The 12367-nt window shown below is 35.7% G+C and overlaps 1 protein-coding gene across 1 annotated transcript in view; it reads left to right on the top strand.

Annotated features, from left to right (window-relative positions):
* Nucleotides 1-12367, top strand: part of EYS (eyes shut homolog) — a 1110009-nt gene that overhangs the window by 679462 nt on the left and 418180 nt on the right. The window contains exon 32 of the mRNA XM_074819828.1: nt 3010-3262. Coding sequence (XP_074675929.1) covers nt 3010-3262 — 253 coding nt within the window. The remainder of the gene's footprint in view (nt 1-3009; nt 3263-12367) is intronic.

Genomic DNA, 12367 nt, shown 5'->3' on the forward strand with positions numbered 1-12367 from the left:
ATAATTTCACTAAATGTACTGACAGACTATCCCAAGAAGGAAGAGACTAGCCAATAACAATGAATACAAATTTTTCATAAGGTGCTTTTTACAGAGTACAATGCATACCAATGTTACTTCTCCACAGTCCATAGCAACTGCTCTCTTTTTGTCTTCAAAAGCAGGCTGGCATTCAAAACAAGGTCAGATGATGATGAAGGATATATTAGTTGAGGGACACAGTGTTTTTATATGGAAAACAATCAGACCCTCACGTTAAAATTATCTCATTTTGTTCATTAACTATTAATAGTTAACCTATATGAACAACTGTAATGAAGAAGATCAAGTACACACACAAAAAAACCTTCTGAATGCCAGATAAAACCATCAGAGAGGAAGCTTAAATCTGTATAAAGAAATTATTTTTTCACTTAGTGCAAAATTCACTGGTATAAGTCAGTGTTGCATGATACTGTAGGGATGAAAACTACAAATAAGTCCAAAAATGGGTTAAAAGGAGGATAGGTTCATCATTATTCAAATTACTCTTCAGAATGTTACCCTAGCTTAGGGAGTCCTTGAAGTACTTATTGCCAGAAGTTGGAATGGTATATTTGGTGAACTATTAGATGCAAACTCTGCTTGTTTTCTTCCTGTATTCTTTCCCAAGTATTCATTAATAGTTCACTGATGATGGAACCAGATAAATATATCACCCATGGGGGCAGCTTTTCTATTAGTACATAGCTTGGGTGTTATCTGTACAGTATGTTGCAGAACAAATCCTTACAGAAGAAAAAGCAACAAACCTTTGAAGTAGCTGGAATTGAAGATGTATCGTCTTTGCTTTTATTTTATTATTCACTGTTCCATCTTCAGTCCCTCAGATTCCACTATGCTTTGGGAATTCCACAGTAGAAAAAGAAAACACGGAAAAGGAAACAGAAAAAATGTTTAACATACCTATCTTCAGTATGAAAGATAAGGAGTTAGGGTCTAAACATCTCAAGATGTGTATTTGGTAGGCCCCTGATGGGTTCTGGTTCCTAACCGTGAGTAAGTGTGGGGAGGAAATAGTGGAACTCCCAGAGAAATAAGTATTCAGGGAACTCCAGCTACAGTATGTGCTAAGTAAATCTTGTGTAGTCTATGTATGTAATGCTATCTGAAGTATGGATCATGAAGTTTCTCATAAATTTTAAGAAAAGCATAGCCAGTGGTATATGGAATAAATATTTACTTTTTAAATGGAAACATCTATAGACACATAACTACTTTTAAATGCAAATCTGCACCATCTGCCTGCATAGAAACTGTTAAAGCATTTACAGACACTTTCAAGGCTATCAAATTTATCTATGACTATTTAATGTACCCTTCATGCACAGTGGAGGTTATCCACATCTGCTTTGTTTCTATGAGTCATAAAATCATAATCAAATGCTCTTCACCATTACATGCAGTAGTAACAAAAATGCACTAATTTGTCACAGGGAATGTCAGAATGAAACAAGTTTTATAGGATTAAGAAAGATTATTAGACAGAAATATTATTCAAATGATCATTTGTGCTATGTGTGAAATTAGAAGAGAGCAAGGAGGAAATATTTTTTTATCACTGTATGGAAATTTGACATATTAATTGGCCTGCTGTTTCTTCGTGCTTTGGAATACTGATACAGTGAGTGATTTTATAAGATGCCATGAATTTACCAGATAGCTTGTCTACTTGCCAAAACAAATTAAGAACTTGATACAAGCATGGATGTATCTAAATAATTCAAAACCCCTCAATTTAACCTCTTTCATTGTAAACACTGAATGATTTAAAATACTTGTAAGAAAAATAATTTCAGTTTCTACATCTGCATTTCTGCCTCTTTCCTTCTTGCACCTCCTATTATTTCCTAATATCATAAATACATTTAATAGAAATGATAGAAATCTCAGAAAAAGTAAGTCGCTTCAAGTTCTGTGTAAATAGCTATCCAAGCAGACAAGGGAGACAATTTAAGCATCTTGTCTGAGGGAAAGTGTGCAATGAGCACATGGTTATTGAGCACTACAGAAGTTACTTGGATTTTTTTACATGTGCCCCCATTACAGGAGAAGCTTCAGTCAGAAATTATATCATGATGATATGTTGTCAGAGATGAATGTCATTCAGGGATGACACTGCATGTTTTAAATAGCTACCCAGATATGTAGGATCCTTCTAGGTTAACCAAGTTACCTGTATCTCTTCACATAGCCCATTAGTTCATTACAACAGAAGTGAAAATAAAATTAACCCAGGCTTGGCTTCAGCATATATTTATTTCACACTTCAAGAATGCATTTAATTCACATAATTATTGCTGTAAAATAAATGTATTATTTCTTGCCTTTTTCACAGACCACTGAATATGAACATTTTTAATTTATTACTAAAGATATTTCAGGCTTCTTATGAATTGTTAGTCTTAATAAAAAATAAAATGTGAGTGCCAGGTTCAATTTGAGACTGTCACTAAATTTTTTCCTTTCTAAGATTTATTTGTGAACTTAATATATTTGCAAGATGCTACATAAAGATTTGGTAACAGCAGGCCACAAATACTGAGGTTCAGTGTGCAAAAAGAAAGAACATTAACTTGGCAATCAGAACAAACCATAGGTTTTTTTAGACAGTTAAGTCCACTGTACAAAGTTTTCTGTATAACTGCATGCTAACCACTTTTTATTACTGGTGACAATATTATATTTGATACTTTGCAATTACAAATCTGTGGGGAAAGTATTTGATTGATAATTTATAATACTAAGTCAGAGTCAAAATATCATTTAGTTAAAATTTAAGATATACAACTACACTATTAAATTAGTTAAGTAATATTTTCCACATGATTGCATTTGCTTTCAAAAGTGCGGACAGCTTAACATAAGCAAAGAACATTTGAGAGTCAAAAGAGAGCAATAATTTGAACTAACATGACTATGAAATGCAAATTGCCTTCAAAAAATATCTTTTTTAAAATTCTCTTTCAGGGACAAAGCTGTGAGCTTAATTACAACGATTGCCTTATACAGTCCTGCTCCACTGGGTTTCTTTGTGTTGATGGAATAAACAATATCAGCTGTTTACCTACTATCCCTCAAAGCAAGAAAACTGTCACTGAATTGAGTGAAGTGTTTCCTGCTGAGATTTTAGAGAATGACCTTCCATCAGCCCTGGCTGTGTCTATGGAACTTTGGTCTAGACATGCTTCTCCTGATTTTCATACAGGAGAGGTGTCCCAAGGTAAGCAGAAAAAGCTTCTGAGTAATGGATATATCAAACTTCTTTCCTTTTAGTGCTTTCTTAAATGGTAAGAATATTCAAAATATATTAATTTTCTTCTTATGAGTGTTGTTTTCTACTTTTGTTACTACATCTTATTCTTTTGATTTTATCCATCATCCTTTCTTAATTGCATTTATAGGTAACTCTAAAATTACTCTTTTCTCAAAAGATTTTTTCCCAGCATCTTACACATCCAGTAAGGAAACTACACCTTCTCTTAGCTTGATTTTCTGTTTGCTTTGCTAGAGTGTACAATTTCATATGCCTCACATTGTGTTCAGCAATCTCTGACTCTAATGCCAATCTTCCCTTCTTCCTTGGCTAGTCAGCAGCAGAAAGATAATTTGCCTTACTCCATGGGGACTTTGGGTTTTCTTTCCTAATTTACACGTTTTCTGAGTGCTTCCTTTTCTGTACATCTAGATGTTTTTTCACTAAAAATATCTGGAAGAAACCTCTCGACATCTCTGCCATTCTAAATGTTTATAGTGATGTGTTTGGGAAGCCAAAAAACTGCCTATCCTGTTATTTTTAAAATATTTGATGGAAAGTCAATTCTAACATAAGTGCAATGTTTTATTTTGAAGATTGTACCTTCATTGTGGCCTGTTCATTTTACTAAAGCTAATATTATAGAGAGAGCATGTGTATAAGCTATCCTCTTTACAGTTAGTTTCAGAATTTTTTGCTTATATACTCTTTCAGAGTAATTACTTGTATAAGAAATAAGCCAGAAGTCCTGTTTTTTTAATCAGGGTAAATGAGTTTCACTGATGTTTTATTTCTCTACAGACTAGTCTTTTGGGGATATACCTAAGCTTTTGTTGCATTCTTAATAGGTAATATTCCTTCTTGATGTAAGTAATGGCACTGAGTGAAATTCAGTTAGTAATTGCAGTTACATCTGTATATCTTCTAAAGTACCATGTCAGCTAGTTTGCTGATGTTCTCAATGGATATCATTTGTAATCCATTCATTTTGTATTGATTCTCAGTAGCAGTTTGATTTAGAAAATTTAAACTTCTGTTCTGAGCAGTGCCATTTGCTCTGATGCTGGCCCTCATACAGAATTTGAATAATGGGAAGGTTTGCATTTACTCAACTCTTGAGTTCTCTAAAATTCTTGTACACTTTTATTAAGAATATGATTTGCAGAGTTGTATTTGTCTGCTATATAATACTTTGGTAAGACTGAATACAGTTTTAGTGGCCATGTAATTTGCTGCAGACTCAGTCCAGGGCCAAAGTTATTAATTTTTTTTTTTTCTTTTCTCTTATGGGTTTTTTTTTGTTAGTTTTTGGGTTTTTTCTACATTTTTATCCTTAAATGTCTGAAAAGACAGATATTTTCAACTGTGGGATACTTTTGACCACTAATTTGGCTAAGGTGAGCTATGAGCTAGGAGGACTAATTGCCACTGGAGAGTCTTCAACAGTATTCAGGATAGCAACCTCAACAGATGTTCTCTCTTCACACTTTCTTAGTTCTGCTGTTCAGCTCTCAGTAAAAATAAAGTCTAATATCACAGGTGTACCATATGTGGCTACTGATAGTTCCACAGTTTTAAGGTCAGTGCCTCTTCCCCAACATAGTTATGATACAATCTAATTTATCATAGTTCCTTAATGACACTTTCTGTTTTCCCTACACAAGTTTCCTCATTAGAGCAGCACCACACTGTTGCTTTGTCTGCCACAGACATAAGTTCAGTAATTAGTAACATAGCAGGGACTGAAATAGAATTAAATAGCGAGTCATTACTCTCCAGTGGATTACAGTGTTTATCTGATTCTACAAGTGCAGCTTCAGTTCTCTCTAGGTTGCCTTGAAAGGGCCCTTAAGAATTTTCAGGTGTCTTTTCAGCATCAGAAGAGCAGTGGAGATTACGAAGTCCTTCAATAGTTTCTCATTTCCTCCTAGACATATATTTAAAACCAGATATTTTTCTTTAGTTTGTTAGTTAGTCATGAAACTCAAATGCAAACACCTTTTCCTAGTTTATATCTGGCTATTACTGCTTCATCCATCAGCCAAAGACTCACAAACATCGAATCACAGTCTGCTGATTCTCTAAGTGAATTAAACCAAATATGTGCAACATGTTCTATGACTAGAATAAAACTGATGAATTCTCAGACCAAGTTCTGCATAGTAAACAGTCCCCATTTTATGAGATGTTTTGGATGAACTCAGTGATATTAACCAGCTGGTGCACACTAATGGGAGATACTGCTATTTCTTCTGGGCATTTATTTTCTTCATCTAACAAAATAACATCATCAGTGGAGTTCACAGAACTGTCATCCTTGTATCCCACTACATGAAATACATACACATCTCTGACTGATAGATCTGTCCTGTCTTTTTCTTCACAAGAATCAGATACTCATTTTCCATGTTTTGATTCATATTATCTATTTTTCCTTCAAAAACCATCTCTTTATAATGATAATTTTCATCACATAAATCCTTTAGAGACAAATATAGATTTGACAAAATGATTACCTACTACTTAACAGCTGACAACAGAGGAAATTCAACAATTACTGGAGACAAAACAGTTATGGAGATCTATCATTCATTAAGTCAGGGTACTTTCTTAAACATTCAGCTGAGTGGTGTATCTCAAGAACTACTTTTAACCCACATAGAAAATAGTAGTTCTGAGTTCAAAACACATCTATTAATAAATGCAGGTGTGACTTACAGTATTTTCAAAACCACTCTGGTCAAATGCTCTTGATGTGTATCTTCTTCCTACAAAAACTTCAGGTATAGACTTACTGACAAATACTCTGAAAAGTTGTCATTATTCAAATCTTCTAATAATGAGTTATCTTACTTGGTTTTGTCTGCAGAAACCTCGTCTGTGCAAACAGAAATTTGCAAAATGTTAGTGACAAAGCATTTATCTTTACAAACCTGTTATCCTACTTTAAGTTCTGCCTTACAAGAACATTAGCAATATTATACTGAAACATATGAAATGAGCAGACAATACTGCTGTGCATGATAAAAAACTCCTCATGAATCTAAACACTCTCTTACCTAGACTTCACAGTATATCTGCAGTGGATTCAGTTTCTGGCCTTATCAGCTGATGTTATCTGTTGAGTTTTTCATTTCTATTCAGACAACTTTTTGAGGTGGTGGGATATTTTTATACAAAGATAAAAGTGTCTGTCAAGGTTGCCAGGTGCTTGAAATAGATTTATTATAGTCAGGCAGCAGCCTGTTCAATGGTTATGGCACCTGCTGCTGTACCTGACACAGATGGTTATTCTTCATGTTTTGCCACATAGGCTACTAGATCAATATAGAAGCAGGTTGGAGGATGCTATTACGCTGGCAGGCAATCAGCAACTGAACAGTTTCATTTCACTACAGTAAAGTTTTCAGGATTTCAGATGTAGCTTTCATCATACATATAAATTCAGGAGGTATGTCTATGATTACAGTATATGAATATGATTATTAACATTTTTGAATGTAAATTAAGTATAGAAAAAAAACATTTTTAACTCTTGAGAGAATAATTTTTATATGTAATATAATTAACTTACCACTTCTCATTCTAAAATGAGACAGATGATGGCTACACATTTTTAAAACAGTACTTTTGTAAGAACGTTACAACTCTTTCAGAAATAAAGTCAGGGAATTAAAAGAACACACAAAACCCTATGAATTTTAGAATTAAATATTGGAGAATGTTGATTCCTTTGGACTAATTTTTTATATGGTACTTGTATAAAAATACTTTCTACAAAATGAATACCCATCAAGCCAAGGAGAGATTTTTTACTTTTATTGCTTTTCATTCTTTTCTTGGGGGTATGTGTAGGAAAAATGGGTTTATTTCATTGATTGAAATCACATAGAAAAATTACAAATTCTAGACTATGAAAGATACATAAAGATGCCAAAAGACAAGTAAAACTTTTTTTGGTTATGGAATAGCAGTTGTTTTCCTGTGAATTCTTGTCCATATAGATTCCATTCACAGTATGCATACATAAGTACACAGATCAAATTCTTTCTGTCAGAAGTGCCTCCTGATACTATGCCTGCACTCATGAGGTCAAGTTATCTGAGCATACCACTGTGGATTCCCAACTGATCAAGATATGAAACAACATGGAAATAAATCTCAAATTCCACATCTAGTGGATAACTACTGGCTTAAAAAAGTTCCCTCAGAACTAGCAAAGAAAAATGAGTTGTAGCTTTTAATAAAATCTGTTAATCTCTTATTTTTCTTTTAATTTCTTCCTTTTTCTTTGATACCGTCAGTGTGACGTATATTTGCATGGGTTATGCCATACACTTTCTAATTGTTTATTTCAATGACTGTGACTTGTTTGACACCAAGCGAACTCTTTGGGATCCATATTAATCCTATTTACTGGCTTATACAACATCAAGACAACTAAAGTCACCAAAATCATAGTATTGCATACCATGTTTTAGTTGACCACCATCTGTTTCTTCTTTGAAAATGGGAGGCCCAAATATACCAAAATGAATAGAGTTGAAACATACTTTTTTTCACCTTTCCTGTAAAACCATCAGAGAGATTTATCTCCTAGTCCTTCCGCTTAAAGAGACTGCCTTAGAAAGCAGAAAAGGGCTTTAGATCTCACTTCTGGAGTGGAACATCACTTGGGAGTTAAAGGAAACAGGTATTGCTGCCATGATTCCAGTATCCGTATGCTCAAAATATGCGAACACACATAAGTTATGAGGCACACAGAAAGATACCTAAAAGGCAATATCTTTCAATATCTTATTTTCCATGGCTGGATCCTTTTTTTTCCATTGGAAAGAATAGATGAGGAAGAACAGTGCATCCCCAAAAGTAATATTCGCCACTGTGTTGATGCATAAGCAAATCTATGTCTTGTTCAGTGGAAGACTATTATAAAGCTAAATGAGAAATGCTCTTGAATGAGTAAGATCCTTAGTACATCAGGGTATCTATAGTAAAAGAAATGTGTCAAGCTGTTAAACCTGTTGTGCTTATGTGCTTACTAGGCTTAGTGTATTTATCAATAACCCATATTACTAAAACTTGGGAAAAAAAGGCTGGCGATCCACCATCAATAATTTGCACTCTGGGGAAGATGGTACTACGTACTTTTCATATGTTTTAGTTTTGTTCTTATCTGACAGTGAGTTCACACATTACAGCAAGTTCTAGGAGAGTTTAAAGTAGCAGGAACCTCTAGAAAAGCACTGTGAGAGATGGGATCTGTTTGGCAGAAAAATATATTCTTTGGTTCAGCGTGCAGGTATGCATTTCAACTACCATACCATTGCTCGTGGCTAATAATGTTTGTAAATAAATTTGTTCTGAGAAAAATACATGTTTATGGAAAAGTTTTTATGGGACCAGGTGGAATGATCTAGGTTCTTCATTACATAGAAATTTCTGTTAGTAGTCTGCAAAGTTCTGCATGCATGCTTAATATCCCTCTCCATAATATGACCATGCTCATGTTGATTTGAATATTGTCCTGATCACAATTACAATAGCAGAAGAGGTTGCATCTGAGATTTGAAAGCTCTTCAACATGAAGATAGTCAAAGTTTCTTTAGAGGTAGTTTCCATGGGTATCCAAAGATCTATGAAGACATATAATGGTTTGTTCACTTGGTGCCTCTGGTCTAAATTATGGAGCTCAAACATATTGTACTACCAGCTTGAAAAATAAGCCCATTTTTAAAAATGAAGGGTTATTTGGGGAAATTTGGTCTGTACATTTATAGACCACTTCTTTAGTAATGGCTTCCATAGGGGCTATCCAGCAACAAAAGTAGGACTAGGGAAAATGCAGGACTTCTCCTGAATGAGACAGGGAACCTAATGACAAAGGACACAGAAAAGGCCAAGGTACTTGGTGCCTTCTTTGGCTCATTCTTTACAGGTAGGACTGGCCTTTGGGAATCCCTGAGACCAGTGAGAAATTCTGGAGCAAGGAAGACTCACTCTTGAAGACGATGAGGTGAGAGAACATTTAATAAAAATGGTCAGACACAGGTCTGTTGGACCTGATACAATGATGTTCCCACAAATCATGAGGGAGAGGGCTGAAGTCATTGTGAGGAAACTGCTGATAATCTTTGAAAGGTAACAGTGATCAGGAGAGGTTTCTGGTGACCGGAAGAAAGTATATGTCACTCCTGTTTTCAGGAAGGGCAAGAAGGAAGATCTAGGGAACTACAGGCCAGTCAGTCTCACTTGAATTCCTAGGAAGCTAGGAGGAATAAGAGGATGATTAGGAATAGTCATGGAACTGTGAAGGGGATATAGTGCTTTACCAACCCAAAAGCCCTCTATGATGAGATGACTGGCTTAGTGGATGAGAGGAGAACAATGGATGTTGTCTATCTTGACTTAGTTAGGTTGTCAATACTTTCTGCCATAAAGTCCTCACAGACAAGCTGACAAAGACCAGGTCAAGGGAGCTGATTCTTCCCCTTTGTAAAGTACTGGTGAGACCATATATGGAGTCCTGTGTCCATTTCTGGCCCCATTACATGAAATATATGGACTTACTCGAGTGAGTCCAGGAAAAGGCCATGAAGATGATGAAGGGATTGTAACATCTCACATATGAGGAGACTCTGAAGAATTTGGGATTTCTTAGCTTAAGAACAGAAAGCTCAGGAGGCGATTTCCCTTATCAGAGGGACATTGTATATACAGATCCAGAGACTTCCAAGTGGTGTCCACTGAGAGGACAAGCATTGACACAAATTGAAATGCAGGAAATGCCTTTTTTTTTTTTTTTTTTCTGTTTTGTTTTGTGGGGGGGTTTTTTTACAGTGTTGGGGCAGTCAAACATTGGAACAGGTTGCCCAGAGAGATTGTGGAGTTTCCATCCTTGAACATATTCAGAACGGAACTGGGCAATGTCCTGAGTAACCTTTGTAGCTGACCCTGCTCTGAGCAGGTGGGGTGGGATTAGATGATCTGCAGAAGTCCCTTCTAACTTCAGTTGTTCTGTGATACTATGAGACCATGTAATTGTCAGGACAGAATTGCCTTACAGACATTGTTTAAAAAGATTCCTAATATGTACTTCTATGCAAGTATCTAGTTAGCCACCAAGGGTGAGATTCATCTTAACTGTAGCTATCCATTAATTAATCCGTATAAGCTATATCACTATGTAGTAAATTAAGATAAATGGAACTACCATATGTATAGGATGTAAACTCTTCTCCTTTCCTCCATATACAGTATTCTACTTCTGCATACTTTTGTTTTTGGCAAAGGAACTGAATATTGGGCCAACTTTTCTGTTCATGTTATGTGTGTAGATGGTGGAGCTCACAAAAACATCTGGGGGGCCAAAAACAGCAGACCAGATATCAATGTTAACAACACATCTCCGAGAAATAGAGCTACTACACAACAGTTAACTTCTATTTACTTTTATTATTTAGGGAGAATAACACATGTTAAATACTTTACTGAAGTGGATTTTCATCTCTCTATTGTGCCACCTACTCCCACAGTTTAAACTGTGTTCAATATATATCATTACTTCCTTTGAGTGCCTAAAATATGAAGTAGGATCTGAAATATTATTAATAGTAGTCAAATTGTCACACACTACAAACCTCCTCATATGTAGTATTTTGTTTAAAAACTTACTCTGACAGATTTCAAATTTTATTTTCTCACTTGCTCACATAGAGTTGTTATTACTAAAAGACTCCTAGGAGAAAGGAAAATTCAGAGCTTTCGTTCTTTTTTACATACTGTTTTGCATAATAATGTAATGTTTTTTCTTCTTTCTCCTTAATCAAGTTCTGTTCAATTACATGAAACAATATATGCCGAGGTTTCTGAAAAATGTTGAAATTACATGACACCTTTGCCTTCTAATTCTGTTTTCTCATATTGAATTGTGTCTGTTACATTCACTAGATCTGCCATCACTCTCATGATGCCTTTAAACTTTGTCTTTTATTCGCTCTGCCAGACATATCATTGTTATTCAGCCCATTTTAGTTTCCCTGTTCTCAATAGTTGTAATCATACGCTGATATTAAATGTGTCTTGTTATATCTGCTATATCAAGGAAGGAAATACTTTTAACACAGTTAGGATGCTAGCTATGTAGGTTAGCATGGAATTTCATGCAAAGTGAATGCATTGATCCCTGATCCAGTATTTGCACTATATCTGTAACTGCTAGAAGCTGGAACTTGGTAAATTTCCAGACCTTTTTCACAAGCAGTCATTCTCCCCAGTGACCTGATAGCACATGGAAGTGTTAATGCAAGCTTGGCCTGCTTCTGCTTTTATTTCGGTGCAACCTGCTGCCTTGCAAGCAAAAGCAGTTTGATAGCCTGTATTTTTGAAGTGTGTTTTTACTCTGATTGCCTTGTACTCAGACCTCTAGGCAAGCAAGATATATAGGAAAATCTATGGGAATTCTATGTATGTGAGTGTCATAACAAGAAAAATGTAAACAAATGAAAATTAACCTTTCTTTAACAAACTGTACATAATTTGTTACTTTCTAAGTTTCTGTATGGCAATGAAAATGAGTACATGGGAAACAGTTAGCAACCTGTTACACCAGTTAGACGCGTACAAGTCTATGGGGCCAGATGGGATCCACCCAAGAGTACTGAGGGAGCTGGCAGAAGTGCTCGCCAAGACACTTTCCATCCTTTATCAGCAGTCCTGGCTAACCAGGGAGGTCCCAGTTGACTGGAGTTTAACGAATGTGATAGCTATCTATAAGAAGGGCTGGAAGGAGGATCTAGGGAATTACAGGCCTGACAGTCTGACCTCTGTGCTGGGGAAAGTTATGGACCAGATTATCTTGAGTGCCATCACACGGCACATACAGGACAACCAGGTGATTGAGCCCGGTCAGCATGGGTTTATGAAAGGCAGGTCCTGCTTGACAAACCTGATCTCCTTCTGTGACAAGGTAAATCAGTGGATGAGGGAAAGGCTGTCGATGTTGTGTACCTACACTTTAGTAAGCTTTCACACTGTTTCCCACAGCATTCTCCTGGAGACACTGGCTGCACA

The sequence above is a fragment of the Strix aluco genome, chromosome 3 (assembly GCF_031877795.1).
Source record: "Strix aluco isolate bStrAlu1 chromosome 3, bStrAlu1.hap1, whole genome shotgun sequence".
Classification (NCBI taxonomy): Eukaryota; Metazoa; Chordata; class Aves; order Strigiformes; family Strigidae; genus Strix; species Strix aluco.